We start from the raw sequence: 18,329 nt of genomic DNA, 5'->3' as shown, positions 1-18,329 counted from the left end.
ATCTTTTTTCTACACTCGGCGATGTGTCGCGCTCGATTGGCTGACACGTGGAGCCGCTGTCATCGATTAATGGCCGCCGGAGTGCAGAGCGGGAAAGTGTGAGCGACCGGGTGCAAAGAGCGGCTCCCTCACCCCGCACCTTTGTGCCACGTCCCCCACCCTCAGCTACCCCCACCCCTCCCGCTCTCTGCCATTTCCCCCACCCTCAGCTACCCCCACCCCTCCCGCTCTCTGCCATTTCCCCCACCCTCAGCTCCCTCACCCCGCACCTTTTTTGCCACGTCCCCCACCCTCAAAATGGCCGCTGTGCACCCCTCAGGTGGGTGATGGTTGAGGTCAGTTCTCCTGCCCCTCCCTCCCCTTGCACTGTGAAGTGACCTTTGAGACCACGAGATGAAAAGCTCTATATAAATGTAATCAATTATTAACCATTATTAGCTACACAGTACCAACTACTGTGATTTTAAAATTGCCAACTTGCATCAACATCATCTGCAGTCTCTGCGAGCAGACTTTTATTCCTGCAGGTAAAAATATAAGCCAGCACAGATACCGGGTGCGCGTCTAAAAGGCTGTCTTCATTGTGAGTGTGCTTTCGATTTCTGCGTGCATTCTTGCTCTGTGGCAGAATGGCAGCCTTTTGTCTTCGAAAATGGTAACTGGTCAGCCCTCGTTGCTAAAAAAAAAGTGAAGTAGCCAGAAGCACTAGTGAAGCAACAGTGCTTACTGAGTCAGGTAATGTGCTGCCTTAAATAAAATTACCTTGTGGTTTGTCAGACTGACCGTCTGCGAGTAGCACTTAAATGTCAGTAGCCCATTTCCCCTATCTCGTCTTGATCTTAATGAAAGTGTTCTGCTGACCACTCTTCTCTTGGTTCACTTTAGCCTACCCTGTCTCCGGGTACTGCTGCGAGTTGGTGCCGAGACTAGAGTCGGATCTGCGTTGTTATTTTTTTCAGTCGTTGTACAAGCTGGTGCTGTGGCTTTGAAAGTAGGGCGAGGCGAGACATGTTACCCTAATGGAGGCCAAGCCAGGTGCAGGGCCAACGTCATCTCCACCCCCCCATGGAGACGACGCGGTCCGATCCCTTTTTGGGCTGTGCTTTGGCCCCTTGTCTTTCGAGGGGTGATGCAAAGACATGTAGGCCGCATGCGCGTTGGAAAGCTGGAGGCTCTCCGGGCTGACTGGCGCTGGAGATAAGGGGGGTGGGGGTGGGGGTGGTGGGGGGGCTGGGGACCACACTGTGCGTCTACCTACGCCGAGAAACGCGGACCACAACGCCCCTGCCGAGCCCGGAGCGCCAGGCCCGCGTTAATATCTCCATCTGCTGCCTACGCATGACCTCTGTCCGTGTCCGCGGCCCTTCGTCCAATAAAGATTTACGCCACGTACAAGCACCGTAAGTCTACCTTCCAGGCTGAGTCGGCTTATCAGTGCCTCGGCTGCGCAGGAAGGGTTGCCGGGTTCAGTTTTTGTTTTCATGGTAACACGGGGCCCAGAAAACATTCATTATCGAGGAGCTGAACCTTCGTCCTGCCCTCCTCGCCCAGAGCTCGTCCTCTGGCCATTTAGACCGCGTAGCTTCCCCGCCTTGCTTCGCTCCCTCTCGGCTTGAATAAAAACCCACATCACAGCGTGCGCTCTACCCGTCCGCCGTACTTCACGATTTCTGAAACTCTTTTTAAAAAAAAAATTTTTTTTTTTGTCTTTTTGTACTGCATGTGAAGTGAAGATGAAGTTCAGGGGGGGGGGGGGGGTCCGTTGGAAGTTTTAAATTCCTCCAGGACTTTTAACGGGGACGGATTGCGGAGGGTTCGAGTCGCACTGGCCTTCGAAAGTTACTTAAGCTGAATGACAGCTGCATGCATTCCAGTCATTGCTGACATCAGTCATTGTCTGTGGGAAATTAGAATGTTCTCCCTTGACCGTACCGTCAAAACCATCCATATACTCTTTTGCCAAAATTTACTACCCTATTCGTCTCGTATAATTTGAGCACCCTGGTGACCGCCAAGCCTTTAAAAGCTGAAGGATACATCTGGGGCACATCTGCGCTCTCTCCAGCAGGTGAAGCTAGTGTGTTCATCTGCCATGGAAGTCAGCTCTGGTTTTGCTGCTCAATCGCCAGAGACCCGGGGCTCATACAAATTGCTCATTTTCTTCTTGCATACTTTCCTTGTGTCCTTTCCTAGCTCCTTAGTTCCACCCAACGGAGGACGCAAGCATAGGACACGAAGAAAGGACGCGAGGACGGAGGAATCGAGGAAATGTGTATTGGGCAAATGGAACATCCTTGTTCAGTTAAGTAGCCACGTAAATTACAGAGGTGGCAGATGGGTGGAGATGGTTCCACAGGTCGACAATTTTTGCGTCACACGTTTCTAAAAAAAAACGACAAAAAACTTTGCATCCTTCCCGAGAACCTCTTCGCTCCTCCAAGGAACATTTAACGTCCTTAAAGATGGCGCACCTCGATTTCAATTTCCGGGTCAGGCGGAAGGACCGAGGAGAGGAGGACCAATAAAATAAGCGATTGGAACGAGTCCCTGGTGGACCTGAGTCATCGGGACGAAGAAACACAAAGTCTCATGATTGCCTTATTTTCGCCATCGATGTATCAGAACCAATTCATTCCCCAAGTTGGTTCCCCACTGTCCTAGACTGCTTGCCGAAAAGGTGAAAAGATCCCAACTGTAGACAGTTAGCGAAATTATCCGAGCTTTTAGAAAACGGCTCAGACCGCACCTCCACACACAGACACACACACACACACACACACACACACACACGGCGCAAGTTATTTCAGAAAAACGATGGGACCGCAACCCCAGCGGTTTGGTTAATCCACGCCCGGCGGGGGACCCGGGGCGCACGGCAACCCCCGGCTCGATAGATCACTCCCGCCTAATCTCATCTCCGTCTAATTGAATTCTGCCACGGCCGGATGACCCGATCTCGCCATCAATCTCCGTCCTCCATCTTTCTGCCAATAGATCTGTATCAACATGCATCTCCCGCGCTCATCTCCCGGAGCTTATCCTCAGCACTAATTTGGCTCGCCGAGCGCCTCCTCCCCTGCACCCCCCCCCCCCCCCGCACCCCCGCACCCCTATGAATTCTCGGGCCTTGGGAGAAAATATATTGGGAGGGCCCCTCCAATATATTTTATAACAAATAAATAGTTACACCCCATATCATTGCCCCCTCAGGCCTGGGCTGAGGACAAAGTTCCCAGTTGCCCCGCCCATCCCTCCCCCCTTCCCCCACCTATCTGAGGCTCTTGCCTGATAATACTCCACATCAACACAGGAAGAGTATATTTGCAGTATAAGTTTGGTAAATAAAGGATCTGAGATAAGTCGTAAAAAAGTCAGCAGCCCGTATCACTGACATCTGTTAAGGAAAACAAAACACTAATTTTGATATATATACACACAGCTTCAACATCTGCATAAATAACAAAAAAAAGCTCTGGATGAAGAGCAAGTGCTTTAAAAGTAAAAAAAGAAAGAAAAAGTAACAACAACAAAAAATAAACAAATAAAATAAATCAATTGAAGTACCACAGAAACCTAAGTCACTCCTTATATCTATCCCTGCATATAAAGGTAGTCTAGAGAAAGCTGTTTTCAAAGCCTGTTGAAATAGTAGCGGGTGGAATTGTAATAAAGTATATATTTCAAATTGAAACGGGAGCAAAGCTAGCTCTGCCTTGGGAGATGTACATTATTTATCTATTCAGCATATTTATGAGTCTAAATTCCTCCGTATGTCCACTGGTAGAACAAATATAGCGAGTCAACCATCCTTTAGCCTCGCCTCGCTGTGATATCTCCTTCTCTAATAAAGATTTGTTTCTGAATCTGTGAGTACACGGCGCGAGGATGATAAAGATCAAAGCCGCCGGAGGAGTCTTTATTCCCGTTCCGTTTTCCAGACGGCGGCTGCAGACCGGCCAAGAAGAACACGGCGCGGTTATGAGTTCTGAAAACAGCGAGCCTGAGAACATGCGTCACCCCCTCCCTCCTCAAAGAAACAAAAAAAAAAACATTTCTACTTCCTGGGATGAATATGCAAATGCTGTTAATGTAATTTAACCATTTAAAGTGTGAGATCATAAGTAAAGTATGTGATTAGAATGTTCTTAACTGAAGACTCCAATGCTGATGTCACAATCAGTACTGGTGACTGAAAGCAATGGAGTTATAGAACACTGACTTAGAACTATTGCAAAAAATTACTCTACAAAAAGGGTTAAAGGAATATCAACCAGGCTGTGGAACCAGAACGTACTGGAAGACTCCATAAGCCAGATCACAGTGTCTTAAGTTCCACTGTTTGTTGTTTGTTCAGTCTGCTGTTGGGGTGCACAGCTAAGTTCTCAGTGTCAATTTAAAAGATTGAATGAGTACATGAGGGATTGAATGCACTCAAGGGTAAATTCAGCTGTATCAGAGTCGATTTGAACATTGAGAATTTTCTTGTGTGTGTGTGTGTGTGTGTGACGTGAAGATGTGCCGTTCCTCACAAGACTCTTTTACGTTGTACTGAACTCAATTTTCGATTTAGATTTTTCTGCTTCAGCTACATAATATTCTTATAAAATACATGTGTGCAGCTGGCTATAGCCTGCTGCACTTATCTTTAAAACAAAACACCTGCGCTTGGAATCATAAGCACTTTCCTGAAACAGGTTTACAGCATGGATGGCATGGTGCACATTCAAGGCTTATAAAATCTTACCAGAGGCAAAAGAAAAAAACGACATACGTAAACTGCAAGAAAAATATATGGAGATGGCTACTGTGTTTCACAGGTTTAGAATAAATAAATTGTTCTGGGCAGTGCAGTGGGAAGCACTGTCGCCTCACAGCAAGAAGGTCCTGGGTTCAAGTCCGGACTGGGCCTTTCTGTGTGAACATGCAGGTAGGGTAATTGGAGACTCTAAATTGCCCGTAGGTATGAATGTGTGAGTGAATGGTGTATTTGCCCTGGGATGGATTGGCCTGTCCAGGGTGTATTCCTGCCTCTCACCCAATGCACACTGGGATAGGTTCCAGCACCCCAGGTGACCCTGCCCAGTATAAGCGGGTATAGATAATGGATGGGTGGATAAATAGATCTGCCGAGAGCAATCCCAAATGTTTACCAGACGAACTGTAGGACCAAACAGACAGGAGCCCACTGTGAAGATGGTAACACTTAACGATAAGGTCACTTGAATCAGCATTAATAACTAATGTAGCTATCAACTACTAACTACTGAAAAGTTCACCTGTACAGCTTTGTTAATGTATCTGCACATCATTAATTCATGTTAACAACTCAATTAGTTAATGCCAATTCATATTGGGATAAAAAAAAAAAAAGTTAATGTATTTATTAATGGTTAACTAACTATAAGTTTATCCTATGTTTTGCTAATGTAAAAATAATCATGTAACTAATACATTAGTTCATGTATTTGTTAACTACTAACTACATTTTATGCTTAGTTAATGTATTTGTGCATCATTAATTCATGTTAACAACTACATTAGTCAATTCAAGTGACCTTATTGTAAAGTGTCACCATGAAGGCCAGTTTAAATAAAGCATTAGAATCCATTAAAAACTGTAGCATGCTATGAAACAGTTAATGTACCATCACTTAATGTGCACCTAAATGAAACATTAATAAAACCATGTCTTGCCTTAAATGTTTTTTTTGGTTCTAGTATTTTTGTTATCACGGTTTGTATTATTATGTTCGGTAAATGTGGAGTGAGAAAGAAAGTAAGAAAGAAAAGGCTTACTCACTTCCCCTGCCTGTTCTGTGTTAGGTGTAATTGCAAAACGCTGGGTTTGCAAAGAGAAATAATGTCAGCAAAACATTATTTCAGCAAAAACAGCTTTGGGGATCAGATAATAGGCTTCGTGCAAAGCCTTGCTTTTTGGGGTTTGAGTCAGAGTGTGCATGTGTGAGGGTGGGGGGGGGGGGGGGGGGGGGGGGGGGGGGGGGTGGTGGCTTGATTTCTTGGGTTGATTCTCCTGATGCTTGTACCATACAAAGGGTTTTAAAAAGAGCCCAAGTCTTACAGCAAAAGACAAACAAACAACAAACAGAACAACATGAGAGCATTTTTCAAAATGTTATGCTCTCTGTCGCTTTAAAAAGCAATATAAAAATGACTAATAATTAAGTATCAAACAAGTTATAGCTCAACAAAATTTCTAAATTGGAGTTGTAAGAAGGGAAGCAAGACACAAAAAATCTTTCTTGCTTTGCACCATGAATAGAGCTTGATGTGTGTAGGTGCACCACCTTACAGAATTGCACATGGGGGCGTTGGCTCCAAACCCAAATATGCCAGCGACCGCTGAGCTGTGATTGGCAGACCCGTGAGGTGAGCCCCAAATTAGCCATGTGGTGCCCTGCAGTCACCGCTCACCGCCATTTCCTGTGGTCAGTTTGCCCACGCCAGCTGCTACAGCTGCGCAGCAACTGCAATGACTGCGCAGCTGGACTGCAGGGCATGGAGAGTGATCACCTGACTGCGCACATGACAGAGGATGATTGTGCTATGTACCACCCACGCTGATTAAATAATAACGGACCACCCATTCCTGCCTGACTGCACTGCTGTACGGTAGTTATACCCTTGTGCACTTTGTACACAGAGTACTTTTATGGTTTGAAGTTGCGGGAGAAAGATGTGTGTTATTATCAACAGAGATAATGAGCTTTGCACATCACAATTAAGCATTTCATTTGACCTTTTCTCTACCTCTGTTTGTAGCCGACAGGATTCTGCCATCTGCAACGCTGCTTTTAGGGCCCTGAAGCAAAATCAATGTTCCCTCTTAAGCTGCGCGAGCGGACAAGTTTTGAAGTTGCGTGGCTCGTGGAGCAAAGAGATTAGAATCTCACCCGCATTGTGGAATCGCAATCAAAGGGCGAACGTAGCTGACAGATCTTTAGAAGACACCGGGTCGTCCAAGACGGAGAAGCGGGCCTTGATTATAAGAATCCAGCCAATTATGCCGCTCACAGACACGTCTCTTTGAAGTCCTGGGAGCAAGCAGGTGTCTGCAAATATTATGATTCCTAATTACCTCTGCAAAGCAATGCGGTGTAGTAATTAAAATCCGTCTCACCCCCCACCACAGGAGATGAGTGCCTATTGTACGCCGATAAAGCACAGAAAACAACTTGAAGAAAGGCTCATTTCACCCGGAAAAGGGGCGGTTGCTGATATCTCGGCGAGACTGAACCCTGCATTGTGTCTGAAATGAATGTCGACCGAATCGTGGGAAGAAAAGAAAAATAACTAAATGAATCGAGCTCTCGCCTAAAATTTGTCGAGGGAGTCAAGGGTGCCGGGACCCGTATTAAGAGTGAAAATGAAGCGTCGTGTTGTGTGCTCGCTCGAAGGAATGTTCCGGACTGGCGTCAGAGGTGCCGCGCGAAAGGGTTTGGTTTCATTCGCCTTAATCCTGCCCCTGCCCTCTCACAAAGACATTCGGCTTTCTGTCTCCGGCACCGAGAGCTGTGAATGAACGCCCACACTCGTAAGGGAGGCGCTCCAGAGTGATTGGGCCCCCCTGCCATCAGGGGCCCAGCATTCTACTTGTCAGCACACAGGCAAACCCACTGAATGGCCCTGATTAAACAACCGCCGTATTCCCGACTTAAATCAAAACGGTTGCATCTCCATGACAACCTTTGACCTCGCCCTCCCCGTTTTCAATTTTCTGTCCGCGGGCCCGATTACGGCTGTTACCTCACACACAGTTTGGCCTGTCCCAGAGCAGCATACGATATGCATGCCTTCCCCGGCGGCCATTTTGTATCCAGGTGCATCTTTATTCGGTTTAGCTGTATTATAGCTGTGTTAGCTCATATTACAGCGCAGCATTGCTAACCGTGGCGCGCTGCTGTTCGCAACTGGTGGAAAACTAGCCTAAATGCTAGTCTGAATGCAAATACACTACAGTCCAACCAACCGTATGCTTGCAATGCCTCTCCTGTATCTCAATGCTGGTATAAGCTTTCCGTTTGGTGACCGCTAATGACAGTAGGGCTCTGTTGTGTCTCTGTGATTTATTTTCCCGATTTGGTCCGTTTCCATTGGACGAGAGGCTTGCCGATGCCTCATCGCAGCACGCGTAACGCCGCGTCCCAGCTGAGCGGTGCGCTCGTCGCTCCGCAGCGTCAGAGACGAGAGCTCTTTTTGTCCGCGCTCCCCGTGAATGGCGAGTCTTCAGACGGGCTTCCTTTCAAAGGGGGAGAGCGCGCCAAGAAGCGCAGCCGCGGCGAGCGGGGAGAGGCATTAGCGCTACGAGCGCACGAAAGCGCCACGGACGCGTCTCGCGGAGGATAAAGGCCGGCGTCGCCACGGTGAGGGGGAAAAAAAACCAGACGGAAAAGGCTGCCGTCTTTGGAAGCTGCTGAAGCGGAGGGTGGCGGGCCGTGCATGGAACTGGTGACATCATCATCATCCTGTACAAATCCAATTCTAAAGGCACTGAGAAATATAAATAAATAAATAAATAAATGATGTGATTTTCAGTTCGATAACAATAAAAGTACTTGGTTTGAAGCCCGAGCCTGGGCCTTTTTAGAGTGGAGTTTGCATTGTTCTATTCATGTCCATGTGGGTTTCCTCCGGGTACTCTGGTTTCCTTCCACAGTCCAAAGACATACAGGTTAGAGAATTGGAGAGTGTAAATTGCCCCTTGTTATAAGGGTGTGTGTGTGTGAGTGAATAGTGTGCATTCCCTGCGATGGACTGGCGGACCGTCCAGGGCATATTCCTGCCTCTAGCCCAATGCATGCTGGGATCCAGCGAACCACCCAACCAGGATAAACGAGTATAGAGAATGGATGGATGGATAAGTCAATGAAAGATGGCTATTTTAGTCCAGACATTGTCATAATAACAATAACAACAACAAGCAAAAAAAAAAGATTAAAAAGTGTCCCAGAAATGACGAAGTCAGTCACGCTTCGGCAGGACGTCAGCCAGAACGCGTGCGCGGGGAGAGAGAATTACGCGGGATGAAGCATTGTTGTCACGGCACGTATGGCTGTCAGCTTCCCTCCTACACAGAGGGACATCCTGTGGAAGCAGGCCTGACTGACTGCACACTCTTTCCATTTCAGTCCTCCAACCGCAATCCCAGCAATCCCTTAACCTAAATGTGTACATATCGGAACGTAATACACTTTTATGTGGGCAAACGCAAAAAAAAAGAGGTTCAATTCAAATAATATGTGAATTTCAGATGGCTGCCCTGAAGATAAGGTTATGAAATTCATCCAGAAAAGCCCAAAAAATAATAATAATGAATAAAGAAAGAAATTTTGAATTTGCTTGTATAAAAGCTATTGATGAACTACTTAATACCCTAGAAGTTATACAACCCGGCTAAATAATGAGAAATTTGGAATGCAACAGAAAGTCTTGGAGCTCTGAATGCAGGGGTTTTCATCGAAAACATTTAGCCATTTACATTTAGAATGTTATAGTTCTTGGAATCTGAATGTAGTTACTTTCTTCTAGGCAGGAGTTCTTGGGAAAAAAAAAAAAAAAACAGCCTTACATTCACCCTGTGGCTGGATATTTCAAAGCAGACAGCCTTACGTTTCAGGCCTTGCTCTTGACCACATCTGATCTGGTCTGCGTGACCAAGGAGCCTGGACTTCCTGAGCCTGATATCCAGTCCCTGATCGACTGCTCTTAACTCAAGTTGCAACTGTATCACGCATGGCCACAGACACACACACACACACTGATGATGTGCAGGATTGATCCCAGCTCGGTAGGAGAATCGGCATTATGCTGCGACCCAGTGGCCTGCTGAAAACTTTAACCCCCCCCCCGCCACCCCCCTGATTTCTCCACACTCCCTGAAGTTTCTCCTGCTCCTGGCATTGCCTGGGGCAACAATCCAGCTCCCAACAGTCCGAGAACATCATTAGCTTCAGCCAAACAGACACATATACACCCCACCCCTGTGTAAAACCAAGACATCTTGAACCTAGGTTACCATTGTCACTCAAGCTGTGCCCTATGGTTCTCACTCTTTATTTATCGTCTTAAATTATGGACACCTACATCTCACTCTGTATCAGGGGGGTGACTCTGTGTTGAAACACCCGCGGTAATGGGGAACAAATCCCCCCCCCCCCCCCCCCCCCCCCCCCCCCGCCAAAAGTGCTTGGAGAAAGTTAAGCCCGGGGAATTTGCCCCCCCCCACCCCACCGGTTGCCGGGAGAGATTGCCAACTGTCTCGAGCCGGGCTTAACAAGTGATAATTACGCCCATAACAATAATCTGGAGCGCGCGCGGCCCGAGTGGCACCGTGTTCCAATCTCATTAGCACCGGCGAGGGGTAAGATCCCCCCAACGCAGCAGCCTGAACACTTCACACTCGGCTGGAGTTAATTAGAGAGGGGCCGGGGGGACCGGCAGGTGGTGCAAATCCGCGCTCCGGCGGCGGCTGGAGTGTTTGTCGAAGCGAAGCATCCTGGGAAGCCGGGGCTTAGATTAACAAGCGTGCGCTGGGACGCCATTGGACGCGGCGTGGAATGCTGAGCTGTCGCCCCATTGGGCAGGGAGGGCATTCGGGGGGAGGGGGGGTTCCGGGGGAGCCAGAGATTGATTTGTAAATGGAGGGGCGCAGGGTCTGTTGGGGAAGAATGTTCCGGAGCACTTGAGTGTGACCTCATACACGTAACACCCGAAAATCAGTCTAACAAGCGTTTTCAAAGCGACAGGCGACTCAATAAACCTAGCTAATGAGTACTTTCTCATACTTTAATAAAACTTTATTACTTGAGTGATCCTGGAGAAACGACGACGAATGAACGCACTGTAAGTGGGATGAAATATTATTTTCATTTGTTGCCTACATACATATTAAATATTCACACCGCGACGAAGGACCGGTTTTGAGCTCAGAGGCCCCGGAGTGTGAACGACGCCATTTCCAGAAGGCTGGCTAATGCAGTCGCGTGCTCGGTGGACCCCGGCTTTAATGACCGCTTGCGCTCGTTAGCCGGCGCCGGGGATTTCCGATTCCCGCAAACGGGCCGCGTTACCCGCCGGCAGGCCGCGCGGCGAGCCCTTCACCCGCGCAGCCGTTTCCCGCTGATCTAATGGCGCTAACGTACGCGCGGGAGAAAGGTCAAACTGCGGGAGGATTAAAGCGCAACTCCCGCGCTGACGGCCTGACCTTATCACCGCGGGTCCCCGCGCCTCCGCCGCCTCGGCCTCCCTTAACGCTCCGCACGCCTGCCAGCCTGAGGCCGCGGAAGGTGTTCAGGCGACTTTGTGTTCTTTTGGCGAATGGGGGGGAAAAGTATGGCGGTCGAGACTTTGTGAGGAACCGTGACCCGTGACCCTCTGCTTTCTAATTACCCATGACCCTCTGCTTTCCTGTCTCCCATGACCCTCTGCTTTCCTGTTTCCCATGACCCTCTGCTTTCCAATCACCCATGACCCTCTGCTTTCCAATCACCCATGACCCTCTGCTTTCCTATTACCCATGATCCTCTGTTTTCCTGTCACCCACACCTCTGACAAAGGCAAATGAGATTAAGCGAGGCTGTGAGGGGCCATCCATTTCAAAATACCTCGCTGTGCAGAGCTATGAAAAGTAAATACTGTAGATATCATTATGCGTATGATTGTTTTGTACTCTACCATCGCAGTGTAAAACAGTGCCTTGGAGTCTTATGTGATGTCTTTTTTAATATGAGCAAACAAATTTGTATTCCCTCTGCACTGCACTGTTTGTGGAAAACAGAAAAATATCACAAAATTGTTCACAGAGAAAACAAATAAAAGAGTGTCATGCCATGATTTAATTCTTCCTTTTGGAGTTACAGGTAGAGACTGGATCAGCACAGTCCCAGTGAAGACAGGCAGACAAACGTCAGAACCAAGACTGCACTCCAAGTACAACGGGCGATTTCGGCAGTTATAATGGGGTACATGACAGGAAGGCAAAGCAGTCTAGGGGGAACATTGGGTCTTGATGCGAGTTCAAGTTTTTTTTTCCAAAAAGGAGATGTAAATGCACTCATTTCTGAACAGGTTTGGTCCTTCGACTGTGCTTTACAGAACTCTCTGTTTCTTATCTCCTCAATACAAATAACCTGGCACATTATATTTGTGAAGTATGCGTTGGCTCTCGGCCTGCTAAACAAACACCCTCGGCAGTACGATAGTCACCACAGAGGCGTTTCGAGGAGAGACCTTGAGGTAGAATGACTACGAGGCGTCATGGAAACCGCCGCTCCTGACCTGCGAAGCCTGAGGGAAACACAGCTCGAGCCCGCTAGCTCGATAGCCCTGTCAGCGCTAACGGTCGCGACCCCAGAGGAGCAAAGCCTGAGGTCTTAGCCTCTGTGCTCCGACTGACGTTCCTTCACACACCTGGTAAAGAGAAATGGAGTGGCTTAATCAAAATGACAGCTGGTGACCCCCCCTCCAACATCCCCCCCGCCCCCCACCGCACCGCACCGCACCACGGCAAGATTGCCGCAGCCCCAGCGGACCTGGCTCCCAGGTTCACGGCAACGGTAGTCAAAACAAGCCCCCGTCACGCCGGGAGAACACACAGAAGCTTCCAGAATCCCCGCCACTGCGTGTGTGAGTGAATAGGAAATAGGTGTGAGGGGAACCCGCCGCCACTCTCAGCCGCCATCTTCTGTCCCCAAACGTTTCCCCATCCTGCCATTTCTCCTCCAGTCTCAACTGCCGGGGGAGGGGAGGGAGGGAGGGGAGGGAGGGGAGGGGGGCAGCCTTTGCAACTCTGTAAGTGGCAGGGAGGGGAGTGTTGAAAGAATCTCCGGTCTCAGGGACAGAGCGAGTTTGGCAAGGCTTAAGACGAAGCATCCAGAACGGACGGCGGAGGGAAACATCTAAACAGAAGCCTCGCGGCTCCCCGCGGCGCGAAAGCACTTAGCAAGGCGACGGCCGCCTTCGAGCGAAAACCGTCGCCCGCGCAGCCTTTCCGCTCGACCTGAGGACGCCTCCTCGGCCCCGGGACTCGCGTTCGTTCCGGCTTGTCTCGATCCGTCGGCGTCTTCCAACACCTCACCCGGGGGGCTTTTTTTTTTTAGAAGATTAGTTCATTCCGCCGTCTTTAACGTATTCCTGAAGCGCAGCCAGCAAGACGGAGGCAGCCCGTCCTCGCACACCCGATATTTTCGGCGCCCGCTCTCTCACTTCGCACCTTGTCCCGCGCGAGCTAATGCAGGAAAGGGGCCGACGGAAAGGGGTTCTTATTTTTTAAAAGAAAGGGGGGGAGCGTTCACTCGCACGGTGCACTCAGCCGCGGACACACGCGCGGGCGCGTGCCGTCGAACGGACGCATTATCTGAGAGCACGTCGGGCTTTTAGCGCTTCGTCCGCCCCGTGCATGCGAGGACGGCGGCTCACGAACACCTCGCCGTTTGGCTTAAGCATTCTTCTTCTTTGGTACTCACGCATTCTTCTTCTTTGGTGCTCGCTGAGAGAGCCACATAGCACGACGCTGAATATAATTCTTAACCTTCGGGACGCACAATGGCTGATAATAAATCTACAGTGAAGCGGTTTGAGTGTGTGAATTAACCGTACCAGATGCTTTCTCGAGCACCGATTCATTTCTCTCTTTTTCTCGACTTTCTCGGGCCTTGTGATTGCAGCGGTACATAAATTGATTGTAGCAGCGGCCGTCATAAACTTCCCTCTCCTGCCATCCATTCAAAGCCATTAATTTAGCTGTTGATCTCAGTGCTATTCTTGTTGAAAGGACACATACTGTACTTAATAGCTGGCGTGTATATCACAAATTTACATCTACTGCAGCAATTACATTAACTGTACATGATTCAAAACATTTTTTTTTTTAAACAAAGACTCTTAATGACATCATAGAAAAGCAAAGATTCACAATGTAATTATGTCTGGATGAAACTATCCCCATAAAGGTGATGTGTTAAAAGTCCTGTTCAAAAATTCCTCAACAGAATCTTCCTGCATGGCCATCCACAGTGCCTTCATTTCGGCTCAGACCTTCATTCCGGCTCAAACTTCGCCACCCGCTCCCTTTCCTTTGGACACGCTCAGTGTGCGCACCCCACAGCGCGTACCGAAGAACAGGATCTGGCCCGCTGCTTTTATGGCTCTGACTTATCTCTGCGCTTGATTTGACTCTCAGCGTGCCTCTCTGCTTGCAGCATGTTGATTGTCTGCAGTGATAAATTGTGTGTGTGTGCGTGTGTGAGAGTGTGTGTGTGTGTGTGTGCATGTGTGTGTGTGTCTGTGTTTGTGTCTGTGTTTGTGTGTATGTGTGTGTGCATGTGTGCACGCATGTTTGTGTGTGTTCATGTGTGTGTGCGTGAGAGTGTTTGTGTGTGTGTTTGTGCACGTGTTTCTGTGTTTGTCAGTGTGTGTGTGTTTGTGTGTGCGCGTGTTTCTGTGTTTGTGTGTGTGTCTGTGTGTGCGCGTGCTTGTGCGTGCATGTGCGAGTGTGTGCACCCGCACATGCCCATGCGTGTGTGTGTCCGTGCCAGCCTGTGGGCATATACGCACGTGCCAGTGCGGCAGTGCGGTCACCAAATAAAGGAGAGGGAGAGAGAGAGAGAGAGAGAGGGAGAGCGAGAGGGCGATGCCCGGGGGGAATAGCAAGCCCTTTTATCCGTGCGCGGTTAGCGCACTGCACCTCTGCAGCCCGGCCGACTCTAATTCACTACCCCCCCTCCTACACCACCCGAGTGGGAAGGAGGCTTGCGTCTCCTTAGCCTCATTAAAAAAGAATAACACCCGCTAATGAAAGGTGGTGTTGTGGTTTAAATGACAGACGTGACTCAGATATATATATATATATATATATCTGTTTCGGCCGAGGACTCTCAAATGGAACCGACGCATTAGGGAAGTGGGTTAATGCACCGGCGAAGAAAGGCTCTTTTGTTCAGCCTTCTCCTTAGCATTCTGCTTATAACACATTAGTAACAGTTACTTTCCAGAGATTGTAACACTTTTGTTCAATTGCGTGAGTCAAGCGCTAGATGAATGGCTTTTGATTTTGGCTTGGCAGCGGGTGCAGTTTTAAGTAGTAGTGTTTTTCTGGGGGGGCTTTTTTATTGGGTGTGTTTGGCCCCACAACAAAAGAGGCAAAAAAATATTAAAATGATGTATTTATATAATCTCATAATAAAACCTCCTGCATTGGCTATCCTTGTCCAGGCGATCAGCGTTGTCTGTAGCCTCACTACACCCTGACAAGGGCATGTTCTGCCTTGATGGCAGCCGTATCTTCACCAAAAGCTTTAAAAATTTTTCATAAAAACTCTGAGACTTTATAGACTCTTTTATAGAATCATCTTTGCCGCTTTTTTCCCCATACTCTCTTTACGTACAACTTTCGTTCTGATATTTTTTTTTCAGTTTTATGTTTTAAAAAGCAAAGGAGTATTCAAATATAGTTTTCCTTTCCTCTGACAAATTCAATATTTTTTTTTAAACCGTCATTTTTTTTCTTTTTCTTTCAACCGTCAGTCAAAGAAGAAAAGATCCTCATTTAAGTCGCAAACAAAAACTATGTGCCTTGAACCCCTTACGTGGGGGATTCTGGTTTTTTTGTGCAACGATAGCAGGATGCAGCGTCGAGCTTGTCACAGCCATCGAGAATAATGGAGCATTGTGTCCGCGGCTAACTTCGGGAACTTCAAAGGCATCCGCGGTCCATACGTTATTTATACCAAACCAGGGGGAGAGAGAGACCGTAATGAACATTGAATTTCCGTGAATGCGTTGTCAGGTCAATTTCAACACTCGCGCACAAAGAAGAATTGAATTATGCAAAGTGAAGCCCGTCGACGAAACTCCATAAACTACAAAGGGAACACACGGCTCGTAGCGGAACAACAAAAGAGCCAGGTTTTTTTTTTGTTTCTTTTTTTTTTTTTTTTACGGAAGATGATGCGCAGATGTAGACCGGAGGAAAAAAAACTGGGAGAAAAAAAGGCGGATCGCTCCGGGCAGGTAAATTATCAGTACCACCAACAGAGGATTTGAAGGAGGAGGAACGCAGCGAAGCCAGAGGACTCTGTGTGGACTTTGCTGTTTCCCTTTGCCTCGCTCCTTTTCTCCCGCACAATAAGGGTATTAGGGATTCTTTTTTTTTTTAAAGCATTCCTTTCATTTAGAGGTGGAAGGATTTCTGGTTCCTGGGATTCCGATGAAGGCCAGGCGTTTTATCCAAGCGCCCTTTTCAGAAGAAACACTAATCGAATTAGAACTGAAGGATTATCTTTCCGTGTCTTGTAGGCCTCCCAATTTAAAAAGCAAGCACCTTGTCGATGGGGCCTGGGTTCGGTAACCCCCCCCCACACACACACACACACAAACACACCCCTCCTCCACCCAAGTACAGAGAGTGGCTCAATAGTTCCTCATTCGAGGGACATTATCCAAAGAATATCCTCACATTTAATGTTTTCAAACACTCCAGCCATTGAAACATTTCTGTTCATACGCGTCTAACTGAGGTCAACATTGAATAAATACTATAATTAAGCATCCATTGAAGTCAACTACTGGCAACATAAAACTTATGAGAGATCAAATACAAAAAAGGCTGTAGATACAGTTAAATACAATGATCTCATTTCCATAGTCCTTTATTATTATTATTATTATTATTATTATTATATACCTTATTTTTTACCTTATTCATATTAATCCTGCTTATCATATGTCAGACCTGCTTAGCATATATTGCACAAGCCTTAGAGAGTCAACTTATCTTAACTGAGAAGGACAAACTCATCATGCTCTTATAAAACCTTCAAGTGAAAATTCTTGTCTCTACCATCCTTGATTTCTCTATAATGTGATTAGCATGGCACTACATAGATGTGAGATCATGAAGGACATTTGAATCATGGTTAATTTTTTCTTTTATTGGTCATTCAAACGTGCCAATTTAGAGTATACACTGTTTCATCTTAAACGTGTCTAAAATAACTGTATGCATGTTAAAGACAGCTAAGTTAAGTTCTTATGTCTACATCCTTTATGTGGCTTTAAAGAGCATTTCAATCACAGTTTACCATTTAATGGACGTTCATACATCATATCCATTCATAAAAAATGTTCTTAGTCTTACCAACAAGGTACATTATGCCGTTTTACATAAATAAATGTCTAGAGACAGCAAAATTAACTGTCTCTGATTATAAATAAAGCCAACTCAATGGGATCAAGCAAAAAAAATTCCATTGCCATGCATTATGCTAGTCTCAGATTTATGCACAATTCTGCACACATGTGCAAATTCAGTTTTAACATTATAAACTGAAGCTGAGGGGGGAAGAAGGTCTTGCCTTGCATTGCACACATGTTGATGCTGTTTTGCTCCGGAAGGGCAGGGCCTTTAGCATGTGCAAAACCCTTTAGTACACACAAAACCAATAACACAGCCAATGACTGGTGCAAAACAAATACCATGGCCAATCACTGGCCATGTTACTGGGTTGCGTGTGCTAAAAGGTTTTGTAAGTCAGGCCCCTTTGTGCGGCGCACAAGGTTAGCAGATACCCAGCTCTGTAAACAGTTAGTACACCGCTTTAGCACATAAACATATACATACGCCTACACATGCACCTTATGAAGGCGTTTGGAGTTAGAAAAGCAGAACTCGAAGACGTGAAGAGAGGGATAATGCATATATTATGACATGCTGCATCTATATATTCTCCTTGTTCATTTATATTTGACATTTTACTGTGCGTGTTTTTCTGCATTTTCTAAATTAGTAGGCAGTAGTTTGGCAACATATGTGCATACTTGCTGCGCCAGTAAGTCACATTTAGAAGTGCATCGGCAGGCGGCTGACCGGGGGTGTGGGCCTCACTTTGTGGACGTCCGGCTTGCGTCCTCTCGCAGCAAAAACAGCTCCTCAGAGTGTTTGTGATCCCAGTCCCCCCCCCCCCCCCCCCAACTACATCAATAACACGGCCTAATACCGCAGGGGGGAGAGAGGGGCGCTTCTCGGCCTTCGATGACGGATCGCCTGATTATCCGTCCACCCAAACGTACTAATCCGAGAGCACCCCGGCCTTCCCAACGTTCCTGTAAACGTCGCAAAATTGGAGTAGAATCCGGGGGTGAAAACCTCTGGGCGAAGGGTTTTAAATCTGTCCGAGTGTAAGAGGATAGGGCCGTGTTTGTGACGGGTTTTAGTTGGCTTGTAACGGACAGAAACAAGCCAGATTCGGTATGACATTAAGCTCTCTCTCTCTCTCTCTCTCTCTCTCTCTCTCTCTCTCTCTCTCTCATGACCG

General features: G+C 47.4%; 1 protein-coding gene across 1 annotated transcript in view; it reads right to left on the bottom strand.

The window, feature by feature from the left end:
- Positions 1-1,948, bottom strand: part of kirrel3a (kirre like nephrin family adhesion molecule 3a) — an 82,315-nt gene extending 80,367 nt beyond the window's left edge. The window contains exon 1 of the mRNA XM_035435066.1: positions 1,933-1,948. Coding sequence (XP_035290957.1) covers positions 1,933-1,948 — 16 coding nt within the window. The remainder of the gene's footprint in view (positions 1-1,932) is intronic.
- Positions 1,949-18,329: the final 16,381 nt, after the last annotated feature.

This window comes from Anguilla anguilla, chromosome 9 (assembly GCF_013347855.1).
Source record: "Anguilla anguilla isolate fAngAng1 chromosome 9, fAngAng1.pri, whole genome shotgun sequence".
Taxonomy (NCBI): domain Eukaryota; kingdom Metazoa; phylum Chordata; class Actinopteri; order Anguilliformes; family Anguillidae; genus Anguilla; species Anguilla anguilla.
The sequence above is the reverse complement of the archived record's forward strand: the minus strand, read 5'-3'. Positions and strand labels throughout refer to the sequence as shown.